The sequence below is a fragment of the Balaenoptera borealis genome, assembly GCF_965194805.1.
Source record: "Balaenoptera borealis genome assembly, chromosome: 13".
NCBI classification, from domain to species: Eukaryota; Metazoa; Chordata; class Mammalia; order Artiodactyla; family Balaenopteridae; genus Balaenoptera; species Balaenoptera borealis.
The window spans coordinates 83,560,753-83,577,830 of NC_138870.1; the positions used below are offsets into that span (position 1 = coordinate 83,560,753).

General features: G+C 42.0%; 1 protein-coding gene across 19 annotated transcripts in view; it reads right to left on the minus strand.

Moving 5' to 3' along the window:
* The window catches only part of ANKS1B (ankyrin repeat and sterile alpha motif domain containing 1B), a 1,131,483-nt gene that overhangs the window by 34,756 nt on the left and 1,079,649 nt on the right, over positions 1 to 17,078 (minus strand). For 17 of the 19 annotated variants that reach the window (XM_082349568.1, XM_082349580.1, XM_082349579.1 and 14 more), the window contains 2 exons: positions 5,227 to 5,238; positions 4,026 to 4,112 (listed from right to left, as the gene is read on the minus strand). In XM_082349568.1, the coding sequence (XP_082205694.1) occupies positions 4,026 to 4,112; positions 5,227 to 5,238 (99 nt within the window). The remainder of the gene's footprint in view (positions 1 to 4,025; positions 4,113 to 5,226; positions 5,239 to 17,078) is intronic. The other 2 variants (XM_082349581.1, XM_082349578.1) reach the window with 1 other exon arrangement.

The following is a 17,078-nucleotide window of genomic DNA, read 5'->3' on the forward strand; positions in this document are numbered from 1 at the left end:
CAGCCAAAAATAAATAAAATAAATAAATTAAAAACAAACAAACAAACCAACCCAGGCACTGCATTGTTCCTAATTTAGCTGGATGAGAAGACTGAGGAGGGGGTCAGAGCAGGAAGGCAAAATGCAACCCACCCTCAGCCAAGCACTGGACGTGGGGATGGTGTCACCTCTTGGAAGACCCTGCTGATCTGAAGATGGGTCTGGAACTGAGCAGTTGTAGCCCTCTTGGCAGAATGCCATGCTAGAGTACCTCTGGGCTATGGATCTACAGAAAGCTGGTGTGATTTACCTATAACATTTTAGTATAAATCTAACCCAAGTTCCATTTTTAATTCAAGATCATTTTCCGCTTCTTCCTTCTTATCAGGTTTAGTGACTCATTTCCCAAGTTGCTAGGTAACAGGTTTACAAGTTTACAACTAGGCACCTAACCTTTCCCCATGAACTCAGCCAAAGCTGCTACTTTATATTAGAGTAAAATGAAAGAAGTGCTTTGCTGGAGGGTTCATCTTTCACACAGTCTAATGGGGGCTAATAGGAGTGGAAGAGTCATTAACACCTAATTAAGTATCCACTGCCCTTCAAACGAATTGGTGGAAGGTAGCATGGAGTTAAAGTGCAAAAGTGTTAGGTTAGGGAGTGGGAAGGTCAAGTTTTAGTCCTTCTCCATGACCAGCTAGCTGTGTGACTGCAGGACAGTCACTTAGTGAAGGTCTGAGGCCTTCGATTCCTCTACGCGTCCAGTGCAGGCTGAACACCCCCTCTAGCTGACCAGGGTAGGGTTACAGAGATGCGGCGGTTAGAGAGGACTGTTTAACAATAAAGTACAGGGGACGTCCCTGGTGGCACAGTGGTTAAGAATCGCCTGCCAATGCAGGGGACATGGGTTCGAGCCCTGGTCCGGGAAGATCCCACATAATGTGGAGCAACTAAGCCCATGCGCCACAACTACTAAGCCTGTGCTCTAGAGCTCGTGAGCCACAACTACTGAGCCCAGGTGCCACAGCTACTGAAGCCTGTGCGCCTAGAGCCTGTGCTCTGCAACAAGAGAAGACAGTGCAATTAGAAGTCTGTGCACTACAACAAAGAGTAGCCCCCGCTCGCCACAACTAGAGAAAACCCATGTGCAGCAACGAAGACCCAACGCAGCCAATAAATAAATAAATAAATAAATAAATAAATAAATAAATAAATAAATAAAATAGATTAATTTAAAAAAATGATGAGCATTTGAAAAAAAAAAAGAAAACATCAAACATGAACAATAAGCTGTGACTTCTGGTTGTGTCTTACTATAGGCTTAGTGCTCACAAGCACCTCAAATTGTGAGGTCTTCACAGATGTCTATGAATCACAAGTCCTTCACTTCAAATCAAGGTGGCTCCCCCCAGATGCTTCCCAGGGGAGGAATCTCTGGTACAAACCGAAAGCAGGACCTGGCGTTTATCAATCTGCTCTTTTCCTGCTGTGGGTATTAATTAGAGGCTGGTCTTTGTACAGGACCAAGTGGCACGCATGATGCCACCACGGACACTGCTGGATGAGCACAGTTCCTTTCATACCACAACCTGAGGACGATCCTTCAACACTGGCTCCTCTGCGTCCCCTGAAACCAGGCCTTCAGCCCTGGCTGGAGGTGTTTCTCAGCCTTCCCCAAACTCCACCAACGCAGCTCTACACTGTTTATTTCTTCCACCTTCTAATACAAGCTCTCTGCTTTGGCTTCTCACACAGCAACTCCTAGACCATGGCCCCGAGTCACCCACCCTCTCCCTATCCACTATTAGACTGGGGTAGGTCACTACGTCACAGGACACTGGGATGGGAACCCTGTGCAGCCCCAGTATTGAAGTCGATGTCCCCAAATTCCTGAAAAAGCCAGGCACACGTTGTCATATAGTCATAGAGCGGTTGGCTCCACCTGCTACCAACATATGCACTTTGCCTTTGCTCTGGATTTTGAAAATAGGCTGAGGACCACACTGTAAGGACCTGAAAGAAATGCGGGCCTTCTTTATTTAGTGTCTTTATACACAACAACTATCTTTTGCATATCTTTCAGTGCTTAGATTTCCAGAGTAGTCATTAGTGAGCAGAGATCTATGAATAACTCATCTAAGTACTGGCGACTGAAGCAGAAGCATTTCCTCAAAGTCTGGGAGATCAAGATCTACAGCCCTTGATGTGTCTGTAAGCAAAATGCCACAGAGCCGACAGCGCTCTCTCCTTCCTCTGATGGTGGAGAGTGGGTTAGAGAGGATGCAATTAATACAGACACACCCAGTCATACCACCAGCTTCCTGGGATGATAGCCTTAAGACTCTGGAAACTTCTCAAAGCAAATACCACTTGTTCAGAAACTGTCAGAATCCAAGCCTGCTATGGTTGTTAATCTAAGAGAGTGTCAAACTCAAAAGCTGATAACATATTGCCATTCATGGTTTTCAAGTGCAAATGGGGTAGAGACAGTTGCTCCAGGTTAGGTAAAAAAAAATCCAAATGCCAAAGCTTTTCTTGAAATTTAGATACAGTGATAGCAATGCTATCTTCAGTCAGAGTTCCATAAAGTTTTGAAACTTTTAAAGCCAACTGACTATAACCTAGGGCTAAAGGAAGTTTGTGCACCAGCAACTAAAGTTGCTTCCAAGAAATAAAAAAGCAAATCAACTGGGATTTTTCTGATCAGAGTTTCCATAACTGTAATCTGACAGCTGTAACTGTCAATGACATATTGCCGGGTTGAAGCATCATTCCACATAAGGCATCTATCTGACTCTGAGTGTGCTTTGGATATCATCAACCAGCATGATGAGGCTGAGTTATCAGCTGTCTGCTTGAGTTTCAGAACTGCTTCTAAACCTGGGGGGTTGTTCTAAGTAGACTTGGGGAGCTTGGGCTTATCTGACTGCTGACGTAGCAATCTTCATTACAGAAAACAAATCGGGAAGGCTTTGAATTGGTGGAATCAGATGCTCAGGTTTATTATAGATGGTCAAGAGTCACTGCCCATGGGACGTTTCCCTGGATCTAAATCCAATTGCCGTGGTCCTAAGTTTCCATTGTTTAAATTCACCTGTTTCATGACTTCTGTTTCCTTTCTCCAGAATGGAGTGGGTCCAGCTGGGAGGACTAGATAGGCAGTCCAGAAAACAAATGGTGTTTACTAATGGGCATCACCTCATTTCCCCTATTTCTACACTTTATTGGTTGGAAGGATGTAAGACTGAAATGCAGGACTTGGGGGTTTTGGAGGAGGAGCAAGTCAGGTTTGAATTTATAGAGGGTGAGGGTGGTCATACCTGAGTTTTCTAGTCTAGCACCTGCACTGTCATCTTTGCCAAGAAAGGACACTTTTTAAGTAAAATGCAACCCAGATGTCTACACTCGACCTTAGGGCCCACAAGCTGTTCCCACTGTGAGCACAACGTCACTGCAGAGTCACAGCACGGCCTGAGCTTCTTTTCTGATTGTCTCTCTTAAGAAAATAATACAGTTGGAACCCTCTCTTCCATCTCAATAGTTGAGAACAAAATGCAATTATATGATGTAAACGCCAGAGCATGGGTTCCTTGTGTTAGGTATTCATTACATACATCAAAAGAAAGGACAGGCCTATCTCTGGAGAAATGATAAGACAAATGTTCTAGCCCTTCACCTGGTAACACTTCCTCTGATGGAGGAATGATGACACTGGTACATTTTCACACTAGACATGATTTTTTTTCTGTTTTAATATTCTCTGGATCCAAAGGGACCTGCCAGATACCGAGTGGCCACAGTCTACTTAGGAAGGTACCATGGAAAAGTGAAAGCAAAATATGTGTAGGAATCCTAGATCAAGCCCCCAAATGCAATGTGCCCCTCTTTGTGTGTGTGTGTATACAGTTGCGTTTAGGGAACATGAAGGTCAGGGGTGAGGAGTGATTAAAATGGGGGATGTTGGGTATGATGGGAAGCAAAGGATTTTAGATCATTTACTCAGGACTGTACCTGGTGTCTAAACCAAAGAGAGGTGTGGTACCCACCTTATTTGTTGCATCAATAAATTTGACTCCTTTATAAGAGACTGAAAGAATAATAGTAGGGACCTTCTTCATTTGCTCTGTAGACTTCTGAAATTAAAATTAGAAAGCTATTAGAGCAGTCTGTGTTCCATGGCAACTGTAGCACATAATTTTTTCTCTTGAAAGATAAAAATGAGCTCAAGTTAAAAACAATACACACACACACATCAAACACACACCAAACACACTCTAATTTAAATGTATGTCTCTCTCCTCCTGGGCTTAGCTACTATGGTTTGGGTTTATAAAGTATCTGTTTTGCACTTGAGGATCTAAAAAGAGCTTGTTCTGCTGCTTCATGTGGGTGAAGGAATACGCCCTTTCCCTGACACCAAGGGGAGAAACGAACAGCTCTGTCCCCTATGCAATTTCAAACGACTATTCTTTTGACTAGAGTTAAGCCATGTCAGAGTGAACTCTAAGGATGAGTTTAGCATTAACAAAATACATGCCACCTCTCCCCATTTCTTCCTAGTCTCTCTCTTTCTTCAAGGCACAAGGCGTGCCTAAATATGTACTTAAAATAGGGATTTAAAATACATCACTGTGGGGACTTCCCCGGCGGTCCAGTGGTTAAGACTTTGCCTTCCAATGCACGGGGTGTGGGTCTGATCCCTGGTCGGGGAGCTAAGATCCCACATGCCTCGCGGCCCAAAAACCAAAACATAAAAACAGAAGCAATATTGTAGCAAATTCAATAAAGACTTTAAAAATGGTCCACACACATCAAAAAGATCTTTAAAAAAAAAAAACATCGTGAATTTTTCTTGGACCTGGCCAAATCTATAAAAGCTGATAGTTTACAGCAGAATTGCTCATGGCCACATAGGATATAATACCACTCCATGACAACTGAGCCCTCTGGGGGCAGGCTGTATTTTGAGCCACAGCAAAACTGGACAGTCCAGGCAACCTACTTTACCATTTAGAGCTGCTGTGACCCCTTAGGCTAAGCTCTTAGGACAGATGTTCACAACGGCTGAACGTGCTCACAGTTTGCAGCTTCTACGGTTTTATGCATCTGCAAAAAGTTTCTCTGTAATTTAGCATTTGCCTTTTCTGGTTAGTTTCATCATTCATCACAGGTCACTCACAGTCTGTTTACTTCATTTCCTGCTGTGGATACTCCTAATAATCACATTAAACATCAAGAAGAACCTACCTGACAGTTAGCCTGATGGATTTTCCAGACAAGACAGGTGAGAACATAATAGGAGAGAAAATACATAAGAAGGTGAGAGGAAACCATTTCAGTAATTCACAGACAGCACAGACTCATTAAACAGTAAAGAGAATAGGCTCTACAGACAATATGTTGATGCAGTGAAACTGTTATTTTAGAGATTACTGCAGGCTTTTCCAGACCGTCTCTCCTCTGCTTTTACTGTTCTCTCATCGTTCCGCTCATTACATTGCACAGTCTTATTATGACTGACACGCAAGAAGCTTCTGCTTTGTGTTCCACAACCAGCTGTCTTATGTATATTAAGGAAACCGAGAAAAATATGAACTTTCTTGATTTCTTCATTTCTCTTACCCATTTTCCATTTTTAAACTCTGAAAATGGGACCAGAATGAAAGAAGGTTGGATAGTGTGAATGAAACTCATTGAACTCAATAATGATAATTATATTTCATCTTTCACTTGAGCCATGGAGAAGGTGCTTCACATTTTCCTGGTTGTTTCTGACACATCTTTTTGATAGCTACTATATCCGCGTCAAAGATAAAGAAAATGGATTACTGAGAGTATTACTACTTAATATTAATTGTTTCATACAGTATAGAAAAAAGCAGCTCCCTCAAAGTGCTTTTTAACTAGTTTTAAAATTACCCAGACTCACCAGTTTTCTTTTGTGATTGCCAAAAAGAGATATTATGAAATTGGAATGTAAGGATAGATACTTTTAGCTTTTTTAATGCTTTATCCAACCAACTCTTAACAATGTACAAGATAAAGTGAAGGCAAAGCTAGAGGAAATAACATGCAGCGTGCTGATTGTAAGGCAAGGCCGTGGGCTGAATCTGTAAAGAGAGAGGGGGCAGGAACAGGCAGTGGTCTGGTGGACTGAATGTGTGTGTGTGTGTGTGTGTGTGAAGAATTCTTTGCAGAGAGTAACAATGGGTTTCAACAAATCACCTCGCTCATCTCTTGCTGTGAATACATTCTCATGGACAGATCTATCTGTAACATGAAATAATATACACGTAACCTAAGGTTAAAATACCAACATTTCATGTAGTATCAAGAAAAACCCCCTAAAGAAAAGAGAAGAACCCATTTGTCATTCATTCAGCAATTGAGTGGTTATACTAGGTAGGTGGCCCATGTGCTGGAAAAATGCAGAGTCTTCTTCGGGGGATGTCACCCAGACCTCAGATTGTGTGCAGACTCCGGTCTGCTGAAAGTGGTCGTCTAGTGCTGTGTTGAGAAGGATTCTGAGCCTCTGTCTGGGCTCCGTGGTAAGGAGGGTTGGGAACGACGTCTGCCATGGGAGAGGGAGAGGAAGCAGCAGCACACGAAGTACACATCAGCATTCCTGGCCTGGCCTGATACAGAGAGCAGCTACAATGCTAATGCTGACAAATGTGACAGAGACGTGAACAGAACCTTCCAGAGTGCCGAGCAGGAAGAGCCTCACTCTGCAGAGGGAGTGGGCGGGTCCTCGTCCATTCATTCAACCAACACCGGCTGCCTTCTAGGGGTGACTGACCTGGCTCTTAAAGGTTGGACAGGAATTTTCCATGTGGCAGAAGAGGACACAGAGGCTGTTTCAGCCGCACAATCAACACACACATACACATCTGGAAACGAGAAATAACATAGTGGGTTTGGGTAACTGGTGGGAGATGAGGCTGGTACAATAGGTTTGGAAGACTGTGACTTACTCCACCAAGCTGGGATCCACTGGAAGCTTTTAAGTAGGGACCAGATCTCTGTTGCAGAAAGATGGTTCTGGTGCTTGGACGGCCTGGAACGGCTAGAGGCTGAACGCAGGGAGGCAGGAAGCTGTGGTGTAAATTCAACGGAGAACCTAAGCACCTGAGTTGCAGTGGATGCTCTGGAGAATGGAAGGGGAGCCACCACTCTGATGAGGAAGAATCAAGAGGATCTGCTGACTGATCCGGACAGAAGATGGGCGAGCGGGAGGATGCCGCGGACAAAGAGGCCATCAGCCGAGGTAAGGAACACTGGAGGGGAATGCGCTTTTGCATGAAACCCTCTTGAATGTGATTATCAGTTTGATAATCAGGTGGGGATGTCCAGCAGGAAACTGGAAATAAGAATCAGATCTGGAAATCCAACTACATTGCGGGGGTGGCTGAGGATATGGGAGCAGATAAAGTGGCTCAGAGAGTGAACTAGAGGAGGTACAAGAATCACCCCTCAGGGGATGGTTAATACTTAAGAAATGGGTAAGAAGAGTCGATGAAGGAACCTGAAACCTGACAGCAGTATCCCAAATCCCAAGTCAAGAAGATTCCTTAGAAGGTGGGAGCAGTGCCTGATGCCAGGAGGACTAAAAAGGCCTAAAAATCTGTGCCTAGCACAGCGGCTGGCACACAGAGGAGTGGCTGCTACTTTTACTGGGTGGAACCCCTGCTTTGGGCAAGTAGAAAAATTTGTTGCTGATTTTATCAAGAGCAGCTTCAGGACAATGGTGACAGCAGACACAGAAAAGAACACTGGGCGATGAATGCCAAGAGGGGGAGCAGAGAGCTAGAAAGACAGGCAGGTCAGGACACAGGCTCTGAGGCTGAAATGAGGGCATCCGCGGTGATTTCTGTCCTGATACAAAGATTTCACATCGTATGTCCAGCCAAGGTGAACAAAGAAGAAAAGATAAAGGATGGTCATTTCTTTCTCTTTCGTGGGTGGCAAGAACCCCTGCTTTCCTAACTGGAGGCCGCACTGGGGTCCCAACGATGCAGGCTGTGCACCGGCCTCTAGGAATGGCGGTACTGGGGGTGGCCACAGGTTCCAACCTGCAGCCCAAACTGCTTCTTTTTCCACTGAGTCAAGATAAGAAGAAGATGGATCTGGCAGCCACAGAGATCAAAGGGGCTGTGGGAGGTCTTCAGGGTAATGCACCTCTGTTAGGGCAATTATATTTCTACAAGAGATACGGATCCAACCTCTTTCTGGACTCTAGAATCTAGAGGATTTTCTGATGGTGTACTTTACAGAGCTTTAGAGAGGTCTATTCACACATAATTTTAATGAAAGATGAAAGCGCACAGAAAGAAGGTAAATATACTGAGTCTTCACTGGCTAACCAGGGAGGCAAGAAATCCAATAAGCGCTTCATTTTAGGAAGGCTTTTCAGATATCAAAATGCGAGCTCGGCGCTTCAGCCTGATCCCAGGCAGCTGAAGTCCCACCCTCCCCAGCTTCTCTTCAGTGTTGTAACCACCTTCTTCTTCTCCTGCCCAGGGACGAAGGCACATAGCCTGGACACCACTGCTCACGTTACAAGCATCTGCTCTCAGGCAGCTTGGTTTCTATGACCTATCTTCATGCTTTGCTGTGTTTCTGGATGGTGAATACTCCCATATGTGTATGTTAAACATTGAAGCCTTATTTATTTGTATAAACAGAATTCTCTTCTTCAGGCCCATTTCCTCAGTAAAATGCTCCGGGCAAACTTTCTTTTGTGGTTGCCTGTTGTTTCTAGTTGCTTTTTACTATGCCCCACTCTGTGGAATTTCTGAGGTTTCCCGGAGTCCTCAAATCCCCTCCCTTCAGTGCCAGCTTCACAGGAGAGACTAATTTGTAACGAGGACCTCTGCAAACCTAATCAGCTACATACGGGTAATGCGCCAAATTAACTTAACATTTGCAGCATCTTGTTCTCCCACTGAACGCTGAAAGAATACAGTGGTATTCCATTGTATTTTCTTCACAATTTCCCAAATTAAGATGATCATCCTTTTATTATTCTAAGAGAAACAGTATTTAGTTATATAGAGATGTTACATTTCTGAAACCTAAAATAAAATGCAACTTTTGAATCTTCAATTTAAAGCCAGTCCTTTATTTAGCACTTGGATTTATATTGTTTTTAAGCATCATACAGAACAGGGATCATAATTTTCTATCTGGAGGTGGACACCCGAAATATTGTTCTTAATAAGAAAAGTAACTGAACACTTTCGGAGCTATTTTTTTTTTTTTTTTTTTCAAGAGGGATTTTTGGATTCACCAAGGAATGAATCAACCTTGGCGAATCCAAAAATTCACCATCTTTTTTCTTTTCCTTTTAAATTACAAATTAATTTGCTTGGAATATTTGTATCAAGTAAGAATTTGCCATTGAGCTTTTGTTCTAGCCTTACAGCACACCCTGAAAATATCAATAGTTTCTCATTTTCTAATGCAGAATCAACAGTATGAGAATATCCTTGTGAGACTGCAGGGACCTTTGCGGCTCAGAGCAGGACTTTCACAAGTGTGAATGAGAGCAAAGAGGTTTATAACAGGGAGTGGAAGCACTTCAGTTGTGAGCTGTAATGTTGGGCTTGAGTCCAAAGTGACATTTACGCCCTTCACAGGAATCAATTGTGCCCAGTAATCAGCACAGAGAGGAAAAAGGGTGAGGCAGTCCACGGGGAGGAGGTCACCGACCCTTCATTCTTACAATACCCCGATAATTGCCAGGGTATTTTAAGCACAGACTGGAACAGATTTCCCAATGGTCTACTGCCATCCAACTTAGAGCATATTTTAACCTACACACGGCTACCCTGAGAACGCTTTCTAGTTAGATATTCAGTGCTGAGTCATAACTATTAATTTTGCCATATAATATTTTCCTTAGTTTCAACACTTATTATATTCAGTTTCAGCAAGTAAATTAAAATAGGATCAAACAATTATGTTTGGTAGCCTCAAGTGACTTTCAAATGATTAAAAAAATACACCAAAAAAGCAATATTGTGGTGATTTTGTATGCAGCAAAACCAGCTACGTTGCGGGGATTATTAAGAGAGAAAACACAGATCGCAAATCAGCCATTTAAAATGAACTCTTACCCTTTCACTTTCTGGGGAAAGCTCAGTTTCAAAGTCACTTTCTGGCCTCCTAGCTGACAGGACGCCTTTCCTTTTGCTCCCCCGCCTGCTCTGTGAGCCTCTGCCATCCCTCGGCGTCCGCCGCTCTGGGGTGGGGCTGTCTGCTCCCCTCATGCACCTGAGGACGGCCCACACCTTTCTCGATTTGTCTCGCTTATAATGACTAGCCCATGGTCTCAGGTGAACCCTATGAAGCTGCCATTTTTAAGGGTCAAAAATGGCTAAATATCAGCAATTTCATAGGGTTTGATCTAAAAGCTGCTGAAATCCATGATTGTTAAAGGAATGAGCAAATGAATTAATGTACAGTAACGAGGAAGAAGCCAGTTTTATAAAGAAGAACCACTGTCTCAGCCTCTCGACACATGGAGAACTCAGGAGACTTTTCAGAAAGCCGAGGTACTCAGAACCAGGCATGGAGGGCTTTGAAGAACTTGGAGGAGAACCATGGATGTGACTAGAGATGCACCAAGAGATTCCTATGGCATGGCAAACGTGCCACAGATCTTGTGAAGTTAAGCTTCAAGGAGGGAAGGTTCAGCTTCAAGGAGGGAAGGGTTAGGACTTCGTTTTGGCAAAAGGAAACTGGCTCAAACTGCAAGCAGTGAGATGAGAAGACTTCTTGAGAGGACAGAATGATTATTAGGGACAGCTGGAAGTTTCTCCATCTGGTCTTTAATAATAGTTTCCCTCATCTGTCCCTAATGACTTAGGGGTAAGTCTCATTTGGCTGGAAAATGAGGGTAAATGACCTCTCAAGGGCTCTTCTGGTCACAAGGACTCTGACCCAAAGGCTGGGCGAATACAGAGCCTAAGTAAGGCCACGTGACAAGAACAGACAGTGGGCAAGCAGCAGCCATTCAAACTCCTCCTCCGGCATAAGACTCGGCTATTGTACTGCGGAGTAACTCACACACCCTGGCCGGGTCTGCATGGCACAAAGCAATGCCCTCTATCTCTATTCCTCTGGCCCTGGCTGGTATCCAGGCGCTGTGGCAGAATGTTCTACCAGGATAGCCTACCTACACAGCAGCCTTACTGGAATGCCCAGTGGACCAAGGCAGTGGTTCTCAAACTTTCGAGAGCATTCAAATAACATGGAGTGCTTGGTAAATAACAGACTGTCGGGTGCCACCCCTAGAGCTTCTGATTCAGTAAGCGCTACAGACCGAATGTTTGCATCCCCCCAAAGTTCATTTGTTGAACCCTAACGCCCAATGTGATGGTATTAGGAGGTGGGGCCTTTGCGAGGTGCTTAGGGCATGAGGGTGGAGCCCTCATGGATGGGATTATGTGTTTATAAAAGAGGCCTGAAAGAGCTCACTTGCCCCCTCTGCCAGGAGGGCATGGTGAAAAGACGGCCATCTATGAACCAGGAAAAGTGCCCTCGCCAGATACCAAATCTGCCAGTGCCTTGATCTTGGACTTCCCAGCCTCCAGAGCTATGAGAAATAAGTTTCTCCCAGTATACGGTATTTTTGTTCCAGCAGCCCAAACAGACTGAGACAGTAAGTCTGCGGTAGGGCCTAAGATTCTGCATTTCTAACAAGTTCCCAGATGCTGCTGATGCTGCCAGTCTGGGGGCCACACTTTGAGAACTTCTGCTCTAAAGATGCAGTTGATCAATATGATTGAAAGTCACTGTCAGAACTGTTCTCTGCTGCTGTACATATAGACTCAGTTGTACCGCATCTTAACATTAATTCAGAGAGACATTAATTTATCAAAACACACTATGCTCCACTTGACAAGTGATTTCCAAAAATCCTTAGTTAGCAGTTAGCTGCAGCTCTTGGTCTTCAGAACAATTAACAAGTATTATTTAATTCACCCTTGGTTCCTCGGGGACTGTGAAAGTATAAGACACTCTGCACATAAAATAAAGAGTTTGGGTCCTGAAGACAGATTCTAGAGTTATGTCCAGAATAGATGCTGACCAGATAGAGCTGATAAGCCCAGAGGTCACGCTGGAGATGTATGTTTTCTCGTAAAAGTTCCCCAGCTCACCCTCAACTAGGAACACAGCCAAGATATTAAGTTATGCCCCTGAGAGGTGTGACAAGCAAACATCAATGCGTCTTCTTGGACTGCTTCTGGGAGTATAAATTGGAACAATGTTTTTGTAAGGCAGTTTGGCAATACTTACCCAGAGTTTCAAGATGTGTATACTCTTTGACCCAGTCATTCTACATTTAGTGGTTTATTCTAAAGACATAATCAGACCAGCTGCAAAAGACTTAGGTATAGGGATGTTACCCATAGTATTGGTTATAATTGGAAAAAATTGAAAATGACTTAATGACCAAAAAGGGGAACTGGTTAAATAAGTTTGGTTCAGTTATGGATTGGAATATTGTTCAACCAGTGCAAATAATATTGGGGATGAATAGTTATTGGAATAAAAATGTTTCAAAATATATTGTACTTAAAAATAGATTATAAACAGGCTCAGAATACTTCCATTTTTTGTAGAAAAGTGATGCTTATAAATGCATAACTAATCAGTCTGGAGGATTACGTACAAACGAGGTGTTAACAGAGCGGTGTTTACCACTTCTGGGTGGTAAAACTACAGTTGTTTTTATTTCTCTTTTCTATATCCCTATTTGAAAGTTGAATAATAATGAATGTGTACTGCTTTTGTAAGAAGCAAATGTAAAGTTTAAAAAATTTAAGATTTTTTAAGTTAGAAAAGTCAACTGTAAACATGTGCAAAACACAGGGACTTTTTCAGTCTATCACATTTAAGTACAGCTTCAGAGTTATGTGTGTGTGTGTGTGTGTGTGTGTGTGTGTGTGTGTGTGTGTGTGTGTGTGGTGTCATCCTGAATTTATGAAGGGACCCAATGATATAAGCTCCTTCCTCCAGGGCCTCCTCTACTTACTATAGTAAGAGCACAGGAGGGTATGTTTGGATTCCTGTCTTAGCTCCACCCTTTTCAAACTATGTGGCTAGGTATTTTAACCTCCCTTTGTCTTAGTTACTTCATCTGTAAAATGGGTATGTTTATATAGCATCTCCTTTGTGGAGTTGCTGTGAGATGACATAATTCGGTGCCTAGTATGTAGTGAACATCAATAGATTTGGGCTATTACTGTTATTCTGAGGATTAATGCTTTCGCTTAGCTTTTCAAAGCACAGCACCCCACTGGCAAAGGAGGGCAGAAGTAAAATCAAAATCTGTCAGCGTAACTGAATAATCTCTGCGGAACATGCTCGGACTGCAGTGAAATGGTGGTTGCCACAGTGAATGTTCAGCAGAACAATATATCTGAACCAAAACCAACTGACTCACTATGTTTAGAAAGAGAGCTTCAGACAAGTGGAAATTAAAGACAGAAGAGGCGCATGACATCTTTCAGTGATGTGGAGCAGTGAGGGTGTCACATGGGAGAAAAGCCAGTAACGAGACTAATAAAAACAAAAATAAAAAGTAAAGAGAACTGGGGTATGAAGATGATATGGGATAAGGTGATTGGGACCGTTTGGTGTTCCACTGGGAAGACTCCTAGGAAAATATAATACTCACGAAGCAAAAAGTACACACGAGCAAAGCACAGTGACAGGGGTTAGAAGGGCAGCTGTTTCGTTGTGTGTATTGCTATATTAATACACACACAGACACACACACCACATTCAAGGGCTTAGACCTGTATTTACCTTACAGGCTTAGACCTGTATTTATTTTGTGCAGTACTTTTGAGAGAGTGAAAGATAAAACTTGATTCCTCCCTGAAACTTGGGCAACAGAAACTTTTAAAAAACAGTTGTTTATAGGTTTTTTTCCCAGCCTGGTTCCTAAGAAGTAGTCCCTGAAATTATTTCTGAAAATGACAATTCCTCATAGAAGGGATTTGTATGAGGACAGAAGGACTAACCATGACTTCAGTTTGAGCCTCTCCTAAGGAAAGAGGCCTCTTAATTTAACATTTCCACCTGATTCTAAAATCTACCTTTCTTCAAGCTTTCCAATCCATTCTCTGCCATTAATTTCTTTCCTTGCAAGCACAGAAAAAAGATGCTCTTCACACTTCAACCAAGGCACAGACGATTATCTGGAAATCTATATTAAAATTCAACTTCAGAATTGCTTCCAGATTAAAAGTTTAAATATCATATAAAGTTAAAGGGAACAGACTCAACAAGAAGTCCGAACCATGGTGAAACTGTCTAAGCCCTTTGGGAAACAGAGGTTCCAAAACCGAAGTACACTGGAAGATTTGCTTATTCCTGACTTAAACATAATTTTAAAATATTTCCTTTCTTACATCAGAAAGGCCGATTTCTACCTTATTATAGTTGAGAACAGATATTTCTTTTTCTTTTGTTTTCTTTTTTTTTTTTAGGGAAATGTCCTTGAACGCAAACACCTGTGACACCTGTGAACATTTCTAACCGTCAACTATGGGATTAGGGAAGGTCAGATTTCAGAGTATTAAATTGAATAGAATGGCCTACCTCTTACAGTAGCAGATGTTTCCTTATGGTATATTTAATGAGGGAAGTGAGAGAGTGCTATGTATTAGTGATAAATATTCCCTGGGGCAAAACTCAGGGTTAGGGGATGGGGTATGAGGAAGTCTAGGGAGGTAAAATGGAATAGTAGGACCTCCTGTTGCCAGAACAAATCCCTCATTTCACCAAACACTGTACCTCTTGGAATCTTGAAGTGGGAGCTAATCATGCCAAAGAGAACTGAAAGGCCCAAGCAATCTATTTATTGCTTTGTAAAGTTCAGTCCTGTGGACACATTAGTTAAAAGAAGCAACTCCCAATACAAGTAGGAACAAATTACCTCCCCTAAATATGAAATGCAAGATTACATATAACATCGTATCTACAGTGTTCCTTCAGTTTTTTCTCGCTTTTGGCAATGGCCTTTAAAAACTGGAAAGAAGAGTGCAGGGTCCCTAAGTTTCTGAATACTCTCTTACATACTGTATATATAGAAAACCAGGGTAAGGACCCCGTCAGAGGTGTGGAAAAACAAATGAAATAATCCAAAGCAAATCTATCCATCAATTTACTTGTTTTTCCAGCGTTTGGAGGAAGAGGTCATGTGTTTTAAGATTTTACTGAGCTAGACCTTTCACAGGCATTACTTTATGGAACCATCACAGCTACTTCCTGAGGTAGCTATTATACAGCAGACCCTGGGGATACAGCACGCACGGTTCCTGCCTTCTAAGGGGCGCAGGGCAGGCGTAACCAGATGTCACACAGTGTGAAGTGAGGTGTGACAGAGGGCAGGTTCCATGTTCTGTGGGGAATATGTTAGGGTAGCATTGTATTCAGGACCGCAGAGCTCGGATTCCTCTCAGGAATCCTTTTAGAAAGGAAGACTCTGCTCTGAGCACAAATCTAGCTGGAAAACCCAACCAGGAACATAAAGGCAGCACTAAATGAATGTGTTCAGATTAAATGGATACCTTTTACAACTCCTCATATATTACTAATATGTTTTAAATTTTTAATTTTAAATAGACATGTCTGTAAAGCTGTCATGGGAAAGGAAATAAGCAGCCCAGTTGTACCACTAAGGTGCAAAATAATTCATAGAAATTATTCTTCCTAAAAGTATGCCTCAGTATCAAGACATGGATAGTCTCATAGGCTTTTATTAAAAAAAAAAAAAAAAATCTAAAAGATAAGGCAAAAACTGCAATTTTACTTAAAAAATGATCAGGGTTTCTTGCAAGTTTCTATTGATTCTTTTTCACTAAACACAATTCAGAAGATAATTCTTCCAGGGACGGGGGGAATCTTACAATGAAAACCTGCATAAAAGTGTTTACAGCAGCTCTATTCATAACTGCCAAAACTTGGAAACAACCAGGATGGCCTCCAATAGGTGAATGGATAAACAAACTGTGGTACATCCATACAATGGAATATTACACAGTGATAAAAAGAAGTGAGCTACAAAAGACACAGAGGAACCTTAAATGCATTCTGCTAAGTGAAAGAAGCCACTCTGAAAAGGCTACCTACTGTATGATTCCAACTACATGACATTCTGGAAAAGACAAAACTGTGGATATAATAAAAAGGTCAGTGGTTGTCAGGCGTTATGGTAGCAGCAGAGAGAAGAGGTGAGTAGGTGGAGCTCAGGGGATTTTTAGGTTGTGAAACTATTCTGTACGGTATCATAATGGTGGACACATGACATTATGCACTTGTCAAAACCCAAAACACTGTATAACACAAAGAATGAACGCTAATGTAAACCATGGACCTTAGTTAATAATAATATATCCATATTGGTTCATAACTGTGACAAATGTACCGCACTAATGCAAGATGTTAGTAATAGGGGAGACTGTGAGGGTGGTGGTGATGGAGGGACCTTTCTGTGCTTTATGCCCAATTTTCTTGTGAACCCAAAACTTCTCTAAAAGTTAAGTCTATTAATTAAAAAATCTTAAGACAGTTTGAAGAGGAAAGAGACTGGTTAACCTGAATAAACAAAGAGAGAAGTGATTCCATATTGTAGAATGATATGAATTACTATCATCTCACACATGTTAGTTAATTATGGTGTATTTTTAATTGAAATAATAGGTGTATAATAGAACACCAGGAGAGTAGTGTAGAATTATCTTTATTTCAGAACTGATGGGACCTTAGAGATGAATAAGCAGGTTTATATAAACTCAGAAAATAACCAATCATGACTACCTGAGAAGGGAAAACTGTGTTTGGTTTCTGCTGGGGCAAACTGAACGTGTTAAAGTAAGTGGTATGGAAAAAAATATTTATAGTTGCTAAGGATGCAAAAAAAATCTCCTGAAATTTTTATTTATGTTAGTACATTGGAATGTAGCCCAAATTACTACATATGTCTGTACCTAAATGGTTTAATTTAGTTGGTACTAATCTTACACACTCTTTGAGGGTTCCTAAAGTTATTTCTTTATCAACATAAATGATCCACCTTTTCA